The 24689-nt window shown below is 30.8% G+C and overlaps 2 protein-coding genes across 2 annotated transcripts in view; one reads left to right on the top strand and one right to left on the bottom strand.

Moving 5' to 3' along the window:
* The first annotated feature begins 14823 nt into the window (after positions 1-14823).
* On the top strand, positions 14824-16159 carry LOC113392296 (octanoyl-[acyl-carrier-protein]:protein N-octanoyltransferase LIPT2, mitochondrial). The gene is made up of 3 exons (XM_026628647.2): positions 14824-15090; positions 15350-15562; positions 15706-16159. The coding sequence occupies exons 1-3, from the start codon at positions 14928-14930 to the stop codon at positions 16044-16046; spliced, it is 717 nt and encodes a 238-aa protein (XP_026484432.2). The 5' UTR covers positions 14824-14927; the 3' UTR covers positions 16047-16159.
* Tyn (trynity) overlaps positions 16160-24689 on the bottom strand; it is a 53420-nt gene continuing 44890 nt past the window's right edge. Inside the window, exons 10-17 of the mRNA XM_026628609.2 lie at positions 20296-20418; positions 20043-20218; positions 19614-19747; positions 18409-18548; positions 18113-18194; positions 17852-17996; positions 17392-17605; positions 16160-17226 (exon numbers count right to left, since the gene is read on the bottom strand). Coding sequence (XP_026484394.2) covers positions 17075-17226; positions 17392-17605; positions 17852-17996; positions 18113-18194; positions 18409-18548; positions 19614-19747; positions 20043-20218; positions 20296-20418 — 1166 coding nt within the window. The 3' untranslated portion in view covers positions 16160-17074. The remainder of the gene's footprint in view (positions 17227-17391; positions 17606-17851; positions 17997-18112; positions 18195-18408; positions 18549-19613; positions 19748-20042; positions 20219-20295; positions 20419-24689) is intronic.

Genomic DNA, 24689 nt, shown 5'->3' with positions numbered 1-24689 from the left:
AATTGTGGTAGTATTAATCAATATCTATGTGCATACATAGATAAATAAAACGTCAAACATCATGTACAACAATTTTAAAATATCACGCATTTTATCTCATAATAAAATATAAATAAAGCTTAAAATTCAACAGTATCAATAATTTACTTTAAAATATAATTATTGTTAATAAGATCACTCTGTATATATCCGCACATTGCCATCTACTTTCGGGATTACTATTGTAAGAAGGGGATCATATAATTCTTTCCTTCAAATATATTGCCAAAGTTTTGTCTTAAGATATCGACACTAAAATAAACTTGATAAATTATATATAGATAATATTATCTATCGGTAACAACAAAAGATTAATTCATCTATTGAAATTGTTGTCAATTATTTTCAAGGTTTTCCAATTCTCCAAAAATTAACTAAATGACATACAACGTTAGATAGTTTTTAGTTGACAAGTTTTAAGTTAGTTACTGAAAGGTTTGTCGTCTCGTGCTAAAAATAAAAAGAAGGATCTAATGATAGCTACAAGTCTGTTTCATAATGCGAGCTAATTTCTACGCAACGCGTAGATATCAAATCAGAAGTTTAAAATATTTTATATGATGAACGTCAATCGTTATGTTCAAGCCGAATTTCATTTGTTTTTTTTTTTTATTTCAGCGTGCGCAGTCTTCACAAATAGTTTTCTCCTTATGTTGAAAATAATCCACAATGACTTGAAGTTTGTTTGCTCTGTATATTGTACCATTTCCATAACGTTATTGAAAGCATGTGAAATTAAAATAAATCTGCTCACAATGTATATTATATTATTACATTTAAATTTGCTTTTTGATGGATTCCTACGTCTATTCGATGTTTATATTTATTTAAATGAAAATAATTGATTTCTTTATTAGATATTTTTTACAAAAACTTTGAGAGCCGCTGACTCATCGTGTGAATAATCGCAGTGAGCGATGTCAGGATTTGATGAAAGAATCCGGGAACTCCTTAGGGCGGTGACGTCATCGATACCAACTCTCTGTTTGATAAAATTGGATAAATAACTAGGTACCAAAGATTACAAACTATATGATAGACTTAATTCTAAAAGATTTACATGTTTTAGTTATTGTACTACTTAGGTGTGTGTCATATAATCACGTAAAATCACAGTGACAAAAACGAAAATACAAAGTGAGTTTTCTTGATAATTTGCCATTTCGGGTTTACAGTTGAGCCAAGTTGGTGCAGTGAATCGTAAGTCTTATCTACGAGACGCATATTCGAATCTGGCAAGCACCAACTATTTCAGCTATAAAGTGTTTTTCTAGTCGAAAGCCGAGATGGCGCAGTTCATAAAAGATTTCTATAGTTCGTATGACTCAATGGATCTTAAGATTATCAGAACATCAGGGGTTAAAAATTCGGACATGCACCACTAATTTATGAAAAATTAATAAATATAACGACCTAAAAAATGAGCTATCCAAAAATGTATATGTAGTTGTGTTTGTACATGTAATTAATATGCGGTGGATGTGCAAGTGGGAAATAAACCAAATAAATCTCTCTATAACCTGCTAAAGGACCTTGACCCGCAGTAAGTTCTAAGTTATACCTACCTACCCGTGTCGTAAGTATCAACAACTGCTCCAAGTTTCTACATCTACCACACGATGGAGCCAGCACACGCACATAGTCCCCAAACCGTATCTATGCGAGTTAAGGATTCGTACTCAGCGATAGGACGTTTACGCTCATGATATATAAACTATAAAATTTCTTAGTTCAGCTCTTAATTGACAGTAAAGAACGATATCGTCAGGAAACCTACATACGTCACGAGAATATCAAATGCAGCAGTTTAGTGGAATACTTTCCGTATGATTCTGCCAATAATATATAATTATTTAAACGGAGTGTTAACTTGTATTTACGTTTCATTTTTATTTTGTACTTTATTAATATGTATCGTATATATAAAAATTCACCTTCGCGTTTCAAACTGTTTACTTTAACTTTAAAAACTATTAAATTATATTCTTATCCCTCTCAAAAAAGATGAAGAAAATAAAAGCTTGGCTTGTAAAAATCGTAACGCAAACGATTCTAAATTCAAAACGTTTTTCAACAAACAACTGCAATGTTCGCAAAATAGAGGCTGAAACCGAAACACAATGTCACAATGCAGCTTGCCAGTGATTTAGGGCGTCGCGACGCTGCGCGGGGGACGCAGATTAACTTTCGCCTGTTAATTGCGACAAATGTCCAGTGAACGCCACGGCTATCTGATACCGGTCAACAAGATATGATGTTCAAACGTTTTACGGGTTTTTGACTGAATATTATTGGCCTTTGTTCGCGAAATGAAAATTTTATAATCAAATATACAAACATTGTTATGAATACTATCTACGCTTTTATTTATAATGTAACAATATTTTAAATGTTATTTTAATCATTTTATTACCGCTTTTATGTTGGTATGTGGTTGATCTGTGTTGGACTGCCTCACTGGTCTAGTGGCTTATTGACTTCAGATCCCGAGGGTCAAACCGCCAAGACCATTAAAAGTAAATGTTTGTCTGTCGAACAAACAACACAATCTAGATGGCGCTGGGATCAGGAAGTAAATATAATTCTTATTTCACCCGGACAAAGTCGTGACGTGTAGCTAGTGATCCTATAAATTACAGTCTTAATTATTTTTTTACAAGTCACGTCATAACCATTTATTCCCCAATATGAGAACATATCCAAAATTAGTGTATGAATATAATTATTACATAATATGTACACAGATTCGATTGCAAACAAATACCTAATTCTATAAATTATTCTTCATTAATTTAATTAATAAGTCTATTAATCTACTCTATCTATATATTTCTAATTTGCTTATTGGAATAATTGGAAATTATAAAAGTGATTTTATAAGAATAAATCTTAAATTATTATCAGAGAAGTCTTGCCTTAGTATTATCTATAATTTGTTTATATGCAGGTATATATATAGTTTTTATTCGTGATTCGAAGTGGTCAGATTTAAATTTCGTAAAGATTTGTTTATGAGTTTCGGAGACAGATAACGAAACCCTTTAATAAATGCCAGCAAATGAACTGCGATTCATTGTTGTATGAAATTTGAGTCGTTTTTATTCATTGTTAAATAAATTTTGTATATTGTTACTACCATGTTCTCAATAAACATCATTGCCTAAGTAGTAACAGAACAGATTCCATTGAATTTATCGCCTATTTTTATTTAAACATTAGTTTTGATTCATTGAAAAAGTTAATAGTATTTTTTTTTTGTGCAGTAGATTTTTACGACCACGCCAATAACAAAATGTCTATTTTAATTAATATTTTTATTGGTTCATACTCCTCAAATATATTGACAGTAGACTGTAGCAGTTATTCTATATTGGCTGATTTTATTATAAAATAAGACACTTCAGGTATACTTCTGTAAAAAAAAATGTAATGTTTAAATATTTTTTTTAGAATTACAAAATTTTGCATTTAAATGCAATAGATAGTTCATGTTATTCCTAAGGATAACTGCAGATCATATTACGTCTCCTTCGTGCCCTCTAGTCGAGTAGTGTGTAATCAAATCTAACTTTATTACCGCTACTCGATACTAGATGGCATAAAGAATCGAAATGAAACGGTTGCTTTACCTTAATTATTTTTAAAACGAATTTAATATATTTCGTTGCCAATACTACTCTACTATTGATTATAGAAATAAAAATGAAAACAAAATAAATAAAATAACAGTAGTTTTATCTCCAAATATTTAGATTTTATCGTTTACTAAAAACCGCCACAGGGACAAACCAAAAAGCATTTTATTGACGTTTACAAAGGTACAATTTGTCATGTATATACATACATATTTTCATTCTCACATACATAATCAATTAATATAATAAATGCTTAAAAAGTTGTTAAAATTTACAAAACAGAAGAACGCGTCTGTACATTATATAGTAGAACAAACGTACGTACAGGACACAAATTGGCAGTACCCAAAGGTTATGGGATGTGCCTGTCGTGCGCGAAATTAAACCATAACACGAAACTAGCTATTCCGTGGTCAGCGTTTACGGAAATCCTGTTTGGTATGGTGAAACAAAGTTTTAGAAATAATGTTGCTATTTATAAATACAATTTATTACGTACAATTATTCTAACTCATCTACATCGCCTAGCCTAGAGATTTTTAAAAAAGTACTTAACTTTTTTTTTTTTTTATTTATATTAATGTAACTTAGGCTTTATTTTTTAGAGTTTATCCTTATTTTGTACTTTTCCTATATGTAGGCGGACAGGCAATTGTCCACCTGACAGAAACTGATAGAAACAACAGCATGAACATAAACACTGTGAAAAATATCTACAATTTCTAACCATCATGCCATTTTAGATATATATTACCTATAATTACACTGGCTCTTCAACCCTCCGACACGAATTTCAGTTCGTTGGAAAAGCCCTACAAGTACAAACAGAATTCTTACAAGATTTGAATAATTTCAATAAACTCTTAAGATACACTTTGCAATAGTTTGCAAGTAACAAAGTCTTGTCATATTAAAATACATTAAATAAAATTGTATCAAATTGTTTTTTATCGATTGATGCCAGTGTTATGATGTGGGTGAACGGTTGTTACACCAGTAGTGTTCTAAGTATATAGCTTCTGTTTTGAAAACATCAAGGTACAATACGAAATGTAACTGTGGAATACATCACATTCCAAAATAACAGTAATTTCGTAATCGATATATTAATAACGAATACGAAATATTGTTAAAGTTTCCCGAAATTTGTAATTCGTGAAACGTGTTTTGTTATAATTTAGGAGACTTCATTTATTTAACATTAAATAGTAATATTACATCTAGAATTAATATAAGCATACGCTAAGTTTAATTGTTAGAACACAAAAAAAAAAACATATTAAATTTAATTATATTTTATTAATTTAGCTTTAATTGATTTATATACATTCGATCGTCTGAATTAAAAGATCAACATACTTTTATTATTTTTAATTTTAATAACTAACTTCGAAGGAACCTCATATTTAAACGTAGGTATTCTTATACCAAGCGGATTTTTAAAATTCGTCCTCTAAAAACCTACGATCTTACCGTTACGGGAAACACAAAAGGCTCTCACGGCCCTTAAAGCTTTATCTTTCGTAAAATTTGAATTCAGATTAAAGAGCCCTCGGAAATCTATGTAAACTGTGTTAATATTGCTTCTGAAATTGCTATCTGTTTTTGATAATACTGTTTAAAGTAATTTGTAATAACGTTGGAATATTCAATTTTAGAATTATGCAAACATTTTAAATATTTGTTTGTACTTTATTTACAATTTATTTTATTTAAAAATCATATTATATTCGTAACATTATTATATTACTCTTTGTCTATATATAAATTAACGTAAGTACTATATGTTTCAGCAAAAGACATTGATCAATATATGTATATTATATATAATATTTGTACTAACAATATAAAGGTATACAACGGTGTATTTTGTTTAAGAAATATTGTAACTAAATGGCATTCAAGACAATTATTAAAAAATACATAGAGTTTACGTTAATAAAAAATATACCAACATTTGGTAGATACAGTTAAAGTTTACATTGTACTTTCTATCAAACTAAATACATTTTTTTTTATATTTATCCTACACACGGAAGGCCTTATAAGAAAAATATAATCACAAGTATTAAAGGTACAAGGAAGTATGTCAATGTTTATGTTTACGTCACGCTCTAAAAAGCCCGACAAAGGCCCAAAAGCATAAAGCAGAAAATTCGATTTTCTGGCCCGCGCCTGCTTAATGCGTGAGCCACATTGGGCCTAACCCTTCTGCTAATCAAATCTACTAAGCCAATCTCAGTGATACAGAAATTGTCAAACCCAAGTAGAATAAGACAAAACGCATATATAAACTTGTCACACATCATGAAATAAAATTATACCTACGATAATATCAATTAGTTGTATACATATTCAAACTTAATCATTCTTATTGTGAAAAACATCGCATAACATTTCAGTATTTTCTTTTCTTTTTTAATAGTTATAATGAACATCAACGTAATTCAATTTAGTCTGCAAATTACTAAAAGTGTTTATAATTTATTTATTTATTTTTACTTTTTCAAACACGCATTACTAGATTACAATTGCTTTTATGACGTTATAATGTATATATGTGTCGAAAATCACAAAATAAACAGTAAATGCTAAACTGTAAATGTAAACTTCGTTTCACCATCTCTTTCGTTAGTCCCCAATAAGGGAGGCGTTTGCCAGATGTTGCTATGTGGGTCGCAGGCTGATAAATGGTTGTAAGGTCGGGGGAATTCCGTATCTAGGATATAATGGCTCGTATCTGCGAAATAAAGGCTTGGTCGCGCTATATTTCGATGAAAGCCGAACGTTTTTGAACGTTTTGTTAATTTTAAAAATGACACTGTCAGTATTAGTACATAATCGTCTATAGGACTACTTCCTTTAGGTTTTTCTCTTTCACTTGTAAAATAATAAATAATTATTTAAATGATTACATAAGTCAGATGTATATACTATTGATAATATTATATATAAAAAATCAATAAGTTATATAATAAATTAATTTATATAATATTTTTCTTATACGTATTATTGTAATATAACTTATAACATTTGAGTATATTATTTCTAACATTAAAGTCAAAGAAAAAGTTCTTTCGCGTTAATAGCAGAATATATTTCTTGCAAACGAGAGCCTATTATGGGGGTGTAATGTATAGCTAAGATTCCCATTGACCTGCAAGAAAACCGTGGAATATAAGCGAGAAGCTCTGTTCAACATTAGTAAAGGTGAGTGAGCCCGCCTCGACTAATGTGTCGTTATGACCCGTCCTGAAAAATTTTATCTCACCCCCAATAAACTAATAAACATATAAAAATTAACCTTATGGTGATACATTTAAGACTTCAATTTCCAATAGCAAAGAATCACAAAATCGTAATACGCATCGCGCTGAACATTCTGAAAATTCTGTATTACTACTTTCACTCGAAACACACTCTTATTCAGCGATATGTTTGGACTACATTCGCTTGTAAATCCAGAAATATTCGATCAACTTAAGTTGCCTATTTAAAAGTTGGCTCAAAAGTTGAAAGCCATATCAATAACATAAGAACAGAATTAAAATTGTTGAAGTTAAAATGATTTTTTTTTTAAGCGTTGGCAATACTAACTAAAGTTTTTATGACTTCAAATATGTAAGCTTTAATTAAAATTTAAAAAAACTAGGTAATCGTTTATGTAAATCAATGGAATATAGCTTACAAAATGTTTAAAGGCGAACGGGGCACGTTTAAGCTGAGTAAAGTCGAAAACAATCAATAGAGTATTTCATTGGTATTTTATAGGTACATTATTTATTTATCCAATTAAGTTCAGTGGTTTATAAACATTGTCATTGTTATATTAAATTGTATGATATTCACCTGTATTGTTTCATCATACGAGTAGTTGCGGCTCGAAGCCGCAGAGCTCATCTCAGTAGCGTTCGCACGTTTGCGGCGACCGCATCTGAAACAAAATATTAAAATTTATCATTTAACTATATGCGATATTATAGATATCGTATAAACGTCCCATTAGGCCTTGTGGCCTTTTATAAAGAAAAACTGTAATGATTCTACTAAGCTGCTGCAATTGTAATTTCATCCCATACATTCAGACGTCATGTCAAAATTTGTTCTTTGACTCCACGATGCTTCCCCATGCATGTGCTAAAATTCACGTGTTATTAAATAGTAAATAAATAAAAAATATAAATAAAACTGGATCATCCAGACTCAATAGTCGTATAACAGTTATTATTTCGAACAAATTATAAAAACAAAAAACAATTGGGTATAATATGATTTAGAACTCCTTACTAATTTACTTAATTAAGATTTAAAAAAGTAAGGTTACGGTCCGACGGTTGTTTAAAGTACAGTTGTAGACGTAAAAATAAACGAGGAGCCTCTGCGGAAATGTATTTAAACGAAATTGATAGCGTTTTTTTCACAGTAGAAACTTTATTCCGAACCAGTGGTAAAATTTAATTTAAATAAATCTTGTAAAATGACCATTTAAAAGTGCTGACAAGCCAACCATGTTGAAAAAAATATATATTGATATGATTTAATATTTTTTTTGTTATACAAATATATTTATATGACTAGAATCTATTGTTTTAATAATATAGACAGATAATACGATCTGACCAATTCCTTCGTAGTAACAACATGTTCTACCCCATATAAAAACGGCGTGCAACCTTACAAGTATGCGAATTAAACCGTAGCACCAGATGCCGGTTCAAAGTTGCTGAAACTTGTCCGAGGGCTCATGAATAATTAAACAGAGGCGATAATTCACTCGCCCCGCGGTCGCTGCGAAATAACACTTCGAGGAAACGCCGTTTTTATGGCTTAATTAGTTACATCTCGTCGCAAGACAGTGTTGCCAGTTTTAATTATTAATTAAATTTTAACAAAAAACTCTACAGTGAAATATAATATTTGTTAAATATATTACAAATCATACTGAAGCTTATAAATAACTAAACAATAGAGTAACTACCAGCAAACATATTATTGCACTTCGACGGTCTAATTCAGATTCAAATATATTTATTTAACATTAGTATAACACTTTCTTACTGATAGTCAAGTAAAAAAAAATTTTTGGCGGGATTTTTTTACCCAAATGAAAATGACAATGTCTTAATGAAAATTAAAAAAGTACTAAATTAAGCCATAATCTTTTTTTAAGATATTAAGTCTTTTGTGCCTGTAATTACACTGGCTCACCCTTTAAACCGGGACATAACGATAGTAGGCACTGCTGTTTGGCGAAAGAATATCTGATAAGTGGATAGTACCCAACCAGACGGACTCGCACAAAGCCCTATCACCAAGTAAATCATGTATACAATGCACTAACTAACCAACAACAGCAAAAAATATCTCTTTAATTTCTATTTGAATTAACTAATATATATTTGAATAAGGGAATATTTAGTTTTAAAAAAACAATAACGATATATCTATATTAATATATGATCATATTTGACTATATGGATATAATAGTTGTTTTGTGTAACCTTATAAGTTTTTGTCGATTGTAAGCTCCAACTACAAACGCGTTAAATACAACTCTCTGAAGTCATATTTAACAAAAACAAAGCACGCTTTCCTAAACCTTATTCCTATCAAAGCTATAAAAAATCGCACTTCATAGACTAACAATAGATCATCAATTTTTTTTTTAATATAATATTATTACGGCGAAATAAAAATTTAAAGTTGGTAACACAAACAGAAGCCAAAATAAGAACGATGGCATGCGACAGCGGAAGGTTTACGATTATTGTTTAAATAAGTACACCAACACGCCTGCGACGTAAAAAGGTGCAGTCGTTTGAAGTTGTACCAAAGGTAAGACTAATTAAGAGGTAAATTAAACGTCAGAAAATAAAATTCTGAGCGACGTTCTTTACTACAGATAAAAACAAGAGCAAAAGAGACTGTATTTTTAAATGTAAAGACACAATTATTTGTCTGATGATGTACTCGCTGCCTAATTGCATAATTTGAGTTACACATTTAAGTTCACAAGTAAAATAATTATATTAATTATAGTAAACTTTAAATGGCTGTATAAACTTGTACTTTTGACTTTCTACAATGGCAAAGACATTTGCGTAGAGTATTTGTTCAAGTGATTATTCTCATATAGACTTCTGAATTTAATGTTATCTGTATTTATCTATACTGAATCTAAATTATCTATGAGAATGTGTAAAAAAATAATAATGTTACAGCATTTGAATTAATTAATACAGTAAACAATAATTTTATTAAAATTTGAGAAAACTTTCCTGACTTTTACATAGAAGGATGTAATATAACCCCAAATCCCTGGAAAATTGGGAAAGCGTCAAGAGATTCGGTCAGATAAGGCTTTAGACGAGATCAAAGCCGGGTGATAAAAAGTGTGGACCGACATCGATCCACGGCGTTGTCATTCCTGTCACGGTTTGCAGCCTACTGCGCCGTCACCATGGTAACGGACACTTGCAGACAAAATATGAAAAATAAACCGACGATGTCGATACATTAATTTACATCGAGTTATAGTGTCAGAAGTATTTTCCATTTTACCAATTATTTACGATTTTTTTTTCTAGATTGTACAACATGCCTTATTTGAAACCCCCCTATTTAAATCGTCAAGTAATAAATCTTATTTAAATTTTACTATATTACGAAAAGACTTGATTTTGCGAATATAATCTACATTTATAGTATGGTTCTTAACTAAATTGTATGAGTATCTTCTCACTGTTAACCCCTTTTCTTTAAAATTTTTCAAGTAGACTGTACCCAACTTTCTCCCGAATGTTACTGATACTATGCAAACTTCGTTGAAGACTTTTGCAGCAAATAAACATTTATCATGATAAGACGCGTGTATCAAAAGTTTTATCAAAAGAGCAGCACAGGGTTAAACCATCTTCAAAATAAAGTTTTAGGGTAAAAATACTTTTTAGTTTTAATTTGTGGCTTTCTGTTTGATTTATGTTTGTGGAAATTATATCTAAAGAATATTTTTTGGCATAAATAGATATACGCTACTAAAAATATTTATATAATCTAAACAAATATTACTAATATAATATAATAATAGCCGCTGAACTGATTTAGATCAAATTTGGTATGGAGATAGTTTGAGTCCCTGGGAATGACATAGGCTACTTTTTTTAATTAATTCCTCGAAGGCGTAAAATGGGGGTGACGCGTCGCGTGCTATAGGTAGTTTTATACATTTTGTACGGGTAAAGCAGGTTCAACGGGTTTCAGAATATATATGTAAATAAACAATTATACTAAATATATCAACCTGTGATATTCAAAAAAAAAACAAACAAATTCATATTTTAATATTTATTAATCATGAGATATGTGACCATTATCCAAACAAATGTAATAGTGATCGACTTAATACAAAGCTCCTTAAACGCCGCCGCCGAATAGATCACGTATGAACTCGGCCCAACTCGCCACAAAACATAAATTAACTCAAGCTGACTGAGTAAGTATTATATGCTCTTTACACTCATTTACAACAAACCAAATGAAATATTTGTGATTTATAATTCGACGAGCTTAAAGCGTTGAGCACACTAAAGATATGGGTGCAGAGCGTAGAGAAAAACGTTAACAAAAAAACAAGTATGCAACTAACAAAAATAAATATTAATGTTTGAATTTTACTCAATTAACTATTCTAAAGTAAAGTCTTTTTGCACTTATTATACTTAGTACTTGAAAATATTATTGTTTATTTTCCTTATATTTTAGATTGAGTGTTTATGTTTAATCAGTTCAATAAAAGAATTATATTCTTGTTCAAAATTAAAAATATCTATATTTTCCATACATGTAGGTATTATTTTACATATCTTCTTAATTTGTTTAAATAAAAACGCGATATTAAACTATTTTGCGTCATTGATGTAACTTTATTTTATAACTCACTAGACCTAATTTACCGGAAAAATTGTAAGACTGAACTTACTGACGTAAATTCTACCCCCATACATATATTGATTAATTCTCCATACAAACTTTGACCCCCTCTTCACAACCGTAAAGGATGTTTTTCGTGATAAAAACTAACCCATCCCATCCTTCCCCGTGACTTAAACTATTTCCTAACCAAATTCTATCTAAATCAGTTCAACGGCTTAAGCCGCTTAAGCGTGAAGAGGTAACAGAGTTACTTTCGCATTTATAATATTAGTGCATATGCTAGATATCGGGTTTTATCTGAAGGCATAACATTCCTTTAATCTCATATTAATTTGAAATTCGATATGCATCGAATCATAATCATGGTCAGACAATGAAGATTACACAAATTCAGAATATTTATTTAAATGAATATGTACTGCAATATCATCAGCATTAATACCGTAACACGACCAGGAGGACAAACTGTTATTCATTTTAATAATCAGATATCAAAACAATAATTACACAATGTTATAGGACTAGTATTGAACCAACTGATGTTTACGTCCGTTTATCCTGTCCTAATACATCAGACCTCAGACCCATCAAATAAAATATTTGGTTTATTAAAATTACAGGTCTAAATTGCAAAGTGTGAATTGTAAACTTTATTTACAGGATGCTGAAGATTGCAATCGCTAGAACATGTGATTCTCAAACCAAGATTGTGGATTAAAACCAAGCAAGCACCATTCGGTATTCATATGCTTATAGTTTATCTCATGCAAAGCGGCGAGGGGAGATATCTTGGGAATCATACATGTATCAGATGAAATTCTGCCACATACTCGTATGTATCTATCAAACCGCATAGGAGCAGCGTGGTGGAATAAACTCCAAGCCGTTATCTCAAAAGTAGAGTCGACTATCGTTCCGCTGTTGGACATTTACGCACTATTACATTTAACTTTTACAATAATATGGAATTTAATTACCATTGCACACTTTTATTGTACTTAATATCGCAAATCACTTGAATATATCACATTATAAAGTTGTTCTACGGAATAACTTCAAGAAATGCACCATTATTGTAAAATTAATTCGGGATCTTACTAAAAACAGGTCTTATGATTGAGACTGAATCGAACTGTGCACGCGTACCCCACACTACCCTAAACCCTATAAATAGACCGGACGGAAGCACCGGCCTTCCTGCTTCACCTAATAGACACTTGTTTACCTTAGTTGCGGTTTTTAATCCTTACACAACTTTTTTTTAATAAACAGATAAATTCAAAACATAAAGTATATACACATAGACTGAAAAAACCAAGAGTTACTATTTATATTGAGGCATACCTATATATTATAAATGTATTTGTATTAAATTACTTTTGTAATATAATTGTTAGAAAAGAGTAACTCGTATCTGCTGGTTATTCTCGGTTAAATATTGTTAAAAAAAACGATAAATAAGTTATAATATTGTATAATAATAACTTTTTAAATACGAAACGATCTTGATTTTAATTTAAAAAGTTTTTATTATGATTTGGATTTTATTACATTACCAACATGGTAATTGTGTTGGTAGTTTTTTAATATCGACGATTCAAAAACGCTTCGTTGAGAAGTTGACTTGAATAAAATTGATTTGATTTGATTTGAACAATCACGAGTCAAAAATATAAAAAAATGTTGTTTATCATACATTCATCGATGTTTATTTAAATTATTACCCATATTTTGTTTACTGTTCAATTTGATACGACAATTAGTTTTATTTTTATTTCAAGACAGTTGCAAAAACCTTAAAGTTTGATACACTTGAACCATCAGGTGGGTAGGTATCCTGTGCGGTCTACAACAATGTCTGATACTACTTGAGTTCAACGAGGAGTACCGCAAAGGACTCTCATATCACCCCTACTGTCTCAAATACTGCTTTTCTAAGGAATACGATATTATTTGAGTGAATTCTCACATTTAAGAATAGGTAATCATTTTTAAAAATGAAACAATATTCATGTTACAAAAGAGATTAAATATACAGATAAGTTTAAAAAATCAATGAATAATAAAAAAGGCAAATAATAATTACAGTTATAACTATGATTATTATTTTTACACGAAAGAATGGATTGATAGGTATCTGCTAGTATATTTAAATACGACAATAACAAAGCCTACAAATATGTACATTAGACAAGACAAAAATATTTAAAATATTAATTAATTTAATTTAACTTGATGAAGAATAAAAGTTGGACCGCGGACAGACCAGTTACAATACGGTCAATTTAAGCATTTAGTTTTAACTACAAATACGGCAGAAAGGATGTTTTTTTAAACTAAATAGTAAAAAATAGTTTAAGGCGGCTTATTTTCGCGGATAAGAGTGTTAACAAACTTAATCATATTTTTAATATTTCATAATATTCAATAAATGTTGTAATTTTTTCTTAAATAAATGAATAAATCGCTTAAAATATGTCTTTAACTTACCCCTGTTGTCATCGTTTTAAAGAACTCCACAGATCTGATCTCACCAAAACTTTGTCCAAGCAAGACATTCGGACAAAACGCCGGTAATATCATAGGAGTTATAATTCAAAAGTGTTAGCGCGCTTTAGAACAACAAAATTATATATTCACTTTAATATTGCATATCCTACTAAAACCACGCGAAGTAGTATATGATTAATTTATGTTAAACGTTTAAACCCTGATTTCATAAAAATGAGGCGCTTTTTCATTTATAAATACAATGTTTATCTAAACAGCTGGTTTACGTAATGAACGAAACACCGCCCTACGGACAGAGTACCCGAGAGGACTAAACCGGCTGAAAGATGTGTTAAGTTATGTTGTGATCCCATAGTTTTGCAGTCGAAGATAATTTATTAAATAAAATATTGACAGCGCTTTCTAGTATTCAGTAGCTACATTAGTTAAATAACTACAAAAGTGACAAATATTGTGTACATTGTAACGATAGATGTCAGTATAAAAACAGGAATAAGATAAATATTTTACAGACACTTTTTTCATTTTAAAGATAAAAATATAATGTATAATTTTATACTATAACTCCAGTTATAATAAATATTTACCTAAATAATTCTAACTTATAAGGTAGAGTAAAAGTGAGATTTAATTTTAGGTCATTAAATGTCAATGTCAGAATTTAGAAATGTCAAAAAATATTACAAAACTTGTGTTTTTAGTTTTTATTTATTTTCAGAAATAACAACATATAAATTATTATTAGTAGTCAATAAAAATCTGTAAATTACTCAAAAATCATTTTAAAGTTTATGATATTGTGTCATAATTATGAAAATGGTAAAAGTATGGAAATTGGGCCTTATAAGTTACGATACGGGTTTTAAGATCCAGACATCTATAGCACGAAAACATTTGGATTCAATGAGAAAAGGAATAACTAAAAACTATGACACTTTGTTGTTAGTTGAACACAAACCTGTCTACACTGTCGGTTAGAATGTAACCTCACTTTTTATTTATCTATTTTTTGAAAATTTTTGAATGAATTTATTAATTATGGAGTATGGAATGATTACCAATGTTATAAATAATAATAATATGTTAAACAATGTTTTGTATTTGTGAAGCCGAAACACTAGAATACATTGAATAATCACACAAAAAATAACCTTAATATCTGAAATAAATCTTATAATACATTAAAGGCTCCCATTAGAACATCAGAATATATTTTTAAACAAACATTTAAGGTATCAGAGATGACACATCAAAAGAAGAGATTTTAAGGTTACGCAGTTTGGGCGCTGAGTTCCGTAAGACAAACCGAGGAGGTCTCATCACATTCCATGGACCAGGACAATTAGTAGCATATCCCATTATAAACTTGAAACACTTCAGGCCAAGTGTGAAATGGTATGTTAACAGCCTAGAAGAGACTATAATACAAATGTGTGAAGAATTAGGTAAGCAACTTATAATCAAATCATATTAATTTCCATAAATGTATAGAGTACTTGATTGTCAATGATGTATTAATCTATACAGCTTTAATTATCTTTTAAGCCATCCTTAATGGGGTTTATCATTTTTATTTTCTTATTTTTAGGTATAAAAGCAGGTAGGTCGCCCCATACAGGAGTTTGGGTGGAAGATGATAAAATTGCAGCTATAGGTATCCACGCATCCAGATATGTCACCACTCATGGTATATGTCTAAATTGTGACAATGACTTGTCATGGTTTAAGCATATTAAACCTTGTGGTATTGAAGAAAAGGGTGTAACCTCCTTAACAAAAGAAACTGGTAGTTTGTGTAGTATAGATAGAATGACCCCAATATTTTTACATCATTTTGAAAAGGTATTTGACTGTAAGTCCGAGGAGCTAGAGACAGATACTCAACGAGAAATACTTAGTAGTGTTTATAGTAAATTGTTAATTACATAATTTTATTTTTTATCACAATTATTATTAATATTGTTGAATTGAATGCTCATAGTTGTTGTTTAATTTTTAGTGACTTATTACAGTATATAATTTGTTGAAATAAAAAGATCTAATGATTTGTACAAATTTATTTCATTTATTAAATAAAATAAAAAATAAATAGTTGTTAAGTAATTCTAAATAAATAAAGAAGAAATCTCAAGTTGGGTTAAGAGAAATATTATTATTGTCATGTCAAATTTAAATAAAAATGTATGAAAATACATAATATACTTCTGTACCTAGGCCACATTTCAACAGAACCCAACTGAAAGTTCAACGAGTCATAGAAATAAAACTGTTAGCGCCTAAACTGACAGATAACAGTATATTTACAAGATTTTCTATCAATCCACATTCAAAAAAGTTGTATATAAAAGTTACTAAAACATCAATACAAGACATAAATGGACACAATTACATTAAATATTTCAACTTAATATCTAAAACACTTATCTAAAACTACGCCAATTAATTCCGCAACTAGACCAATCGCTCAAATTCAGAATAATCCCTTTAAATTCTTGGCCAAATGTGATATGAAATTTTCGGGGACTATTCCAAAAACAAATAATGAATCGGATCCAGCATCAGCTTACCAAATAATAAATGCAATTCTGAATTTATACCTAAATGCTAATTATATTCTAAATTAAAAATCGATGTCTCTATATAACATACGCATTATAGCATCGTTTAAAAATTAGTATTAGCCACATGTTGTACCTATATTCGTATACCTACTTAGAATTAATAAATGCTTTTAAATGCAATCGATTACCATCAGGTAGTTGCAAGACACGCGGTGGTTACAATACACACGAAAAATTTTCACCACGATTCTTAACTAAAAATGGACGGATATAATGACGTAAACGTGACATCGTGGAATTTCGAATCAGTCATTTGTATCACAAGTTCCTCAGTAAAAAAAAGCGTTGGAACGTTACAAAATACTTGTATACTACAGATTTGTGATGTGATAGAAATTATGACATATGCTTGGGTGGTGCGAGCCACTTTCGCATGTAGTAACAGAAGATAGTGGCAATGTAGAGTAGCACCAGCAGCGCGCACGCGACGCCGAGCAGCAACACCGACGCTTTGCTGGGACACGGCTCCACAATTGTCACTGTTTTCTCTGCAAACGTACCAAAACAAAAAAGATTTTTATACCATCGTATAGAAAAGTCAAAAGTAATTGCATTCCTTATACATACGTCTGACTACATTGCATTTAATATAAGAACAGATAATATAAAAACAGAGCAGATAACGCAGATAATTTTCAGAAAAAGTTACTGACCCCCAAAGTTCGTTTCGCTCGCAGTTCCACCAGGCTTATCTGAACGGAGGAAGTCGGTGCTCTGTCGCTCATCACCGAAGTCCAGGACGAGGATCTCTTGAGATATGTTCATATCTTCTTCCTGACCATGGGCTTCACCTGTCTCATTGTGAGGCAACGAACGCTTCTTTCTTCCCCAAGACTCGATTGATTCTCTTCCCCATTCGCAAACAGCCTGAAAACAGAATTAATCGTAAAAACTACTAAGCAAATAAATAAATGAGGTATTTATGTAACTCGTAATTTAATTTACTTTGTTATTTTTGGGTGAAGAGAATATCTCTAATTAAGAACCGGTATGAGATCGCTTATATCATCATGTTATTAAATAAATCAGCGTAAGTGCCGATTTGACATTATGAGTATTTTAAATCAAAAAACGTAAAAAATATATTTAAAGAATTGACCAATGAATACTTACTGGCTCACATGGACCAAGACAATATTTCACATTGCACTGGAATATAACACCATAAGATTCCGTGAACCTGAAAGCTTCGTACACCGATTGAAGCGCATTACCATCGGGAATGAAGGCTGGGAATATTGATGGATCAACTGGACATCTACAAAAGAGAAATAATCTTAATATTTTTTACTTGAGTGTTGGAATTTGTAAATAAATCTTCATTTTCAATGGTCACATTAAATATTTTATTGTTTAATTTAAATGTAAACCAACCCTTCGTCGTCGATGATCTGGAAAGTGCTCTTGGAGTCCTTCGCCATCGCCACACAGCTGCGTGCAAATATACCATAAGGAGCTGAAAAAGTAAAATAATCATTTAAAATTATATCAAATAATATTCATTAAAATATATATAAACACAAATTCTAAATAATAAATATTTCCTTAAGCAAATTTCATTCTTTTAACACTACTCATTTTAGTTATTAATATGTTTCGTGAAATAAAATGTAGACTCATACCTAAAGACAGACTCTATAATAACTTTAAAAGTAAGAAAATAAACTTACTGTCTTCCGGAATTTCGATACGGAAAGTGAGCTTGTCTCCAATGCGGACGGTTTCCACCTCGTGCTGGCGGCTATCCAGAATGCGAATGCGCGGTGGTGGGGCTTCGGGAGCCGCAGTAATAGAAATCATCTCCGGGTCTCTGATGAGGCATGCATAGAAATTAATTAATAACTATATGAACAGTTAGGGCCGGACGATGAATTAGGCTGTGCAGCAGCTTTTATAAATTGAGAAATAAGGCTCCATTCAAACAATTTTTTATCAATAACATGGTTGAAGCTAAATATTGTTCTTATTTGTTATATATGTAGTAAGAAATCATCGTAATTATAAATAAAATTGCATTGCCCTGTCTACAGTAGAGCTTATTCTGTTAGAACAAAGTCCAAACTAACAAAATACGAAAACTCGGGGAAATACCACTGAGTTTTCATTATTTTAAATTTTTAATGTTAATTTTTCTCATGATTCGCCACCATTGTATTCACCAACCCAGTGTGGATTGTAGCCGCGTGGTGGAAAATGTTGTTGACCAGCACTAATAAATTTATAGCCCTTTTTATTATTTGCATCATAAATAATACGGCAAAGTTGCAACATAATGACGCCTTTGAATTATACATGATCGATGAATGTATCCTGCTGAAAACGCATTAATATCTATTTATATTTTTTTAACTTTCCGCGACCGAAGCTGCTACGTGTAATGCTAGTTTAAATACATATATCGGAATCATTGACAGCAATCATGATTGTATCACACTTCGACTTAGGCTATTAAAAATCCATACGGAGTAGAAAAGCTACTGCTTATGCTCCTCACGTTTACATTCCGCACCGGTGTAGAGGAATCTAATTGTTTTATGTTTAATTCAGAACCGATATTGGGTCAATAGAATTTTATATTCGTGTTCACATGTGTTGGTATGTGAAAGACTTTACTGGCTGTTAAAGGGCAAAATTTTCCATTATTTATATAATTTAAATTCATAAAATATTAAATATATATATATAGAACTGTCACAAAATGTTGATGAGGAATTATTTCTCGCGATGCAACATTTCACTGTGAAAGTTTTGACTATGTCTTAAGTGATATGTATTCTAAGTACGTTTGCATCTAACCGTTTGTGATAGTTATTTCGCATCGTTAGCTTGAATTGCTTTAAATACAGTTTTATTATGTCGAAGTACTGTTACCGACCTGATGGGCACCATTCCAAATGTGATGTTCTTCGAACTCATGTCGTATGTGCACTTCACTTTGTAGATCTTGTCAGCTTTCGTCATGACCACGCTGTGGTGCTGGAGTACGACGGTGTTGGAATATACTCCAGTCTTAAAAGATACAGATAATGTTAGAAATATAATTATATATAAATAATATAATTATTATATAAATATAATTATATATATATTTGGCTAATTACGTCTTTTATCAAATTTGTAACATTTCTGAAGATAATTTTAATAAAATAATCTACATTTCTTTAAGTATGTTACTATTTAAGATTAGGTGTAGATAAATACATAATAAACCTGTTTTAATATAAATAAATTTATACGACAAACGTAAATGTTAGTTAAAGCTTTTATATCGACTAAACGAATCTAATTACTGAAATCAACTTACAACACTCTGCGTATTACAATCCTGCCCTGCCATTGTAAGGTCCAATCTGAATAGATCACTATTAACCACATCTATGTTGCATGTTTCCGATCGACCCAAAGCGTAGATCCTCCCGTTAAAAGGCTTATTCGTACGAACTTGCACGGCAATTCTAGTATCTTTGCAATGGACGGAGACTGAAATAATTACCAATATTAGTCATTAGCATCGACTGGATGCAGAAAATTACAAGTTCTCGTTGATAGGTAATTACCGTCATAGCAGGTTCCAGTCTTGTCACAATTGGCGTCATTTCTCGTCAGGTTACTCGACATGTTAGTATCTTGATGATGTTCTATTGTGACAGGCAGTTCTCCGCTCGGATTGGCAGCTGGCTCTACAAATAGAATACAAAGAATTTAACTACAAGACTTTTTAAGGCTGGGATGTATTTTTAGAACTTTGATTAGCAACAAACGGATGCGTTCGACATGTACGATCATAATCGATAGAAGATTGCGGCAATGGACGATTCCAAGTGTAACGTGGGTACTGTAATTACTGAGCAACGTAAAGCTCGCCGCTTCGAGCAATTCTAGATTTTTCACACGCAATTGATAAGTACTGCATACTTAGAAGCTTTTACATTCGCTCTGGGTTAATACCACAGAACACCATCGTTGCTTTAACATTCCATTATATTGTGATTTACTTCATGTCGCCAGTTTAAATTATTCTGACGTTGCGTACATCAACGGAAATCATTACAATATTCGTACCTCACACAGAGATATCATTCAACTTATCACATACATAAAACATTTATTAAGGAAAACTGTGCATATAATAATATATATGTATCCGTATAAGAACACGATTACAATTGAATATCTCAAGTGAATATAATGGAAAAAGGTAGCAACTTTTTACTTGGAAATCAAATAAAAAGTATTCTAACAACATTGTTTCAGAATTTCCGTTGTCGAAGAACTGTAAAATAAAGGGTGCTAATGACAGAATCAGTAAGCGGAACGCCGGCTCGTGAACCGTCTCGAATCGATTCGTTAGCTTGATGCCAATGTTTCGTATAAACCATGTCACCAACCAATCAAATGACGTTAAGCGATTTAGGCCGTTGACCGGTCAGACAAAGGTCTGTCCAAAATCATCATTAAAAAAAAACAAGACCTGAATAGCTACTTATAACGATATTTAAATCATGCTTTTTTTACAACATCAACCTTTTTCATACAAAGGCCAAAACGAACGCTATGTTTTATTGCGTTATTTATTTTATTGCTATTTTAAATACAATAATGGTATATAATTAAGGACTTTACAGGTTTGAAATTCTTAAATAAGTTGCGTCTTAATTAACCGTTCCAATATATTTTCGTATTAAACGTGCACTTAGCAATAATAAAAATGTCGTATAATTATTTTTATTGTTGAAGAATTTTTTACTATGCAATAAAACAAGAAAGAATATTATCTATGCCTTCGTTAATATGTGAAAAAATCCCTGAATATTATTACATTTTTTCCACCAATAAATATTACGTTAAAGTAAGTAATTTGCATTCATTATACATAAATACAAGATGATTTGCATTAATCTATGTTATAAACGTGGAGTTTGTATGGTGGAAGGCGCTAATCTCAGGAACTAGTGGTCTAATTTGAATATTTACAGAAAAGGTGGTCTTTGTAACCTTTCAAGGTTCAGAAAGATTATAAGCTTATAACTTTTTGAAATATGCATATAACTAAGCCTGTTTGTATAATTCTTGAACACGGGTGTAACCGCGAGTCATATCAAATAATAAAAAACATCTATAACGTAATTAAAACGCGACATTTTTTATGCAAAAAAAAAATCAGCTGAAACTTTTATCACCGATAATAATGAATTGTAATAACTGTACACATTGAACTATTCAAATTACGTGATAGTTGAATTTGTTTGTTTGTTAAAAATATAAAAAAAAAAATAATCACTTATTTAAAAAAAATTAAAAATCTCGTGAAAATGTTTAATAAATAGTTATTGACAAAATTCCTTAAATTATGCAAACGCTTTATAATATATAGCTATGAATTAATAATCTTATATTGTTCCTGGTTATGCTAGATGGAGAAATGATTACACAAATACCTAACAAATGGACACCCGGAGCTATAAAGTTTTTATTATAATTGTTGCGCACGTAAAACCTATTCTCAGGCTTGTATTTTCTAGATGAATGTCGATGACATTACTGCTTTTTCTCTTTGTAACGCTTCAGTAGCTGAAATGAATTTTTCCCACGCTTATAACTCTATGAAATTAAAATACATATTTTTAGTATTTAAAAATCTTAACGAAATATTATTGACCATGATAAGAGCATAGATTTTTATTAAAGATGAAAGGAATGAGGTATATGTTTTTTGTTCAATAATGTCGCAGCTGACCTCGAAATAATCTCTTTAAAAGCGGAGAGTGAACAAAACAGTCATGATTTTTATTTATAGACCGCTTTGCTCTAGAAGATACCATTTTTCGTACGCTATCGGATGATTATATTACATTCGTACCTCAATGGTTTTGTTATCATCTTTTTCGACGCTCAAAAAATCTTTTGAAATCACCTTACATTTGAAAGTAGGTTAGTCGTAGTTTTTATACAAACGATCATCGCGTTACAAAAGAAAATTCCCCATTTTGTTAACTTTAACTATTTCGCCGTTAGGTATGTTAAAGCTACGGATTATGAATAGCTATACAATCTTATTGGTCTATTATTTAACTAAGTATAACAGTTATTCTATTCTCTCTGTATATGGAATGACGATTGTAACGCGATACAATCTAATCGCTTTTAAAATTAACGCTATTACACACAACGCAATTCTCGAGTTGAATTACTGCTTGTTCACCGGATTTTATTTAACATTCATGTTCATTTCAATTAACGATTGCAGAGCAAAATATAGAACTATTTTTTTTATTTGAATATTAAGAAACTGAATTTACAAACAAACAAACAGCCGAGATGGCCCAGTGGTTAGAACGCGTGCATCTCAACCGATGATTGCGGGTTCAAATCCAGGCAGGCACCACTGAATTTTCATGTGCTTAGTTTGTGTTTATAATTCATCTCGTGCGGCGGTGAAGGAAAACATCGTGAGGAAACTTGCATGTGTCTAATTTCAACGAAATTCTGCCATATATGTATGCCACCAACCCGCATTGGAGCAGCGTGGTGGAATATGAACCTCCAAACCTTCTCCTCAAAGGAAGAGGAGGCCTTAGCCCAGCAGTGGGAAATTTACAGGCTGCTAATGTAATGTAATATCCTCTTTATGTCTCTTTAATTCATTATTAAGTTTGAAAAACTTACTTGATTCTGTAAGTTAGAACAACTTCAGAATGCATTAACAGTTACGGCGACTTTATTTATAGAAGACGTCAAAGATAATCTGCCGTTGCATTTTCATAGAAATCCAGTTAACTTAGTTTATAGAAAAAAAATATATATGATATACTTGACAACATAAATAAAATAAAATAATGATCACTATGTTGTTCAATATCGATCACGTTTATATTATATGGTTTACGTTTTGTATTACAGTGTGTAGCTGTTGCACTGTTGTTATAAAATCTTCGTTACCTATTTTTTTTTTTTTTAATTGTTTAGTAATTAGTTGGTAATTTGTAATTGTCTTGTCTTTTGTAATTTGCATTTTTTATATTGTATTATTATTGTTAGTATTTTTTTTCTGTCCCTTTTTGTATAACATAGTAAAAAAAAGTTGTGTTAGGTTAATAGATAAAACTGTCCTTTTCCATGCCGTGATAACTTTCAATTGAAACAACACTTAGCTAAATATGTAATAACCTTTATTTTTAGCCTATAAATGGCGTATGTTTTGTAAGTTGTCCTTAATAATAAAATAAAATAAAAAAAAAACATCAGAATTAACAGTTAGCTACTGTTACGCAATGAATATTAATAGGATGACCATATTTTAAAAGCATTCGTATCCAGTTTGACTTGTCAATAAAAGTCGTTTACCTAGTTCAAGTAATTACTGCCTTCTGAAACATGTCGTCCTCCTTTAAACTGTAGTGAGCTTCCTGATAGATTAAATATGTTTATTTTAAAGTGTCTATGATTATACGTTTATATATAAGCATAAACGTAACGTAACAGCCTTTGAACTGTTTCCCCGGCTGGGATTAGGCCTCTGTCCGTTTGAGGAAGCTCGCAGCTTATTCGTACGATGCTCCATTGCAGATTGATGGATAAGCATGTGTCATATTTTCATCTAATATACGCAGGTTTCCGCACAACATTTTCTACTACACTTACTAAACACAAGATGAATTATAAACACAAAGTAAGCACATGAAAATTCAATTGTGCTTTTTTCATTTAGATCAATTTTTTGATTAAGATTCAGCTGTTCATATCAGATTTTACTAAAATTAGTATTATTTATGTTTAGGATGTTTTTTTTTTAATTAAACGTCGCTAACTATGAACTACTTCTGCGAAAGTTTCAAGTTTAAATTCCCATGTTAATATTCTTAACTACAGACAATAAACTAAACTTTTACTGAGTAAATCCAGATAAAATAAAACTGCAATTCTATACGTATCGACAGGCACGTTTAAGGAG

The sequence above is a fragment of the Vanessa tameamea genome, chromosome 5 (assembly GCF_037043105.1).
Source record: "Vanessa tameamea isolate UH-Manoa-2023 chromosome 5, ilVanTame1 primary haplotype, whole genome shotgun sequence".
Lineage (NCBI taxonomy): Eukaryota > Metazoa > Arthropoda > Insecta > Lepidoptera > Nymphalidae > Vanessa > Vanessa tameamea.
This window is presented reverse-complemented; position numbering and strand designations above follow the sequence as displayed.

Coding starts and splice junctions, on each gene's coding strand:
- LOC113392296 (XM_026628647.2), top strand. CDS start 14,928: ATGAAAATGGTAAAAGTATGGAAATTGGGCCTTATAAGTTACGATACG. Junction 15,091..15,349: donor CAAACCTGTCTACACTGTCG/GTTAGAATGTAA, acceptor CAAACATTTAAG/GTATCAGAGATGACACATCA. Junction 15,563..15,705: donor ACAAATGTGTGAAGAATTAG/GTAAGCAACTTA, acceptor TCTTATTTTTAG/GTATAAAAGCAGGTAGGTCG.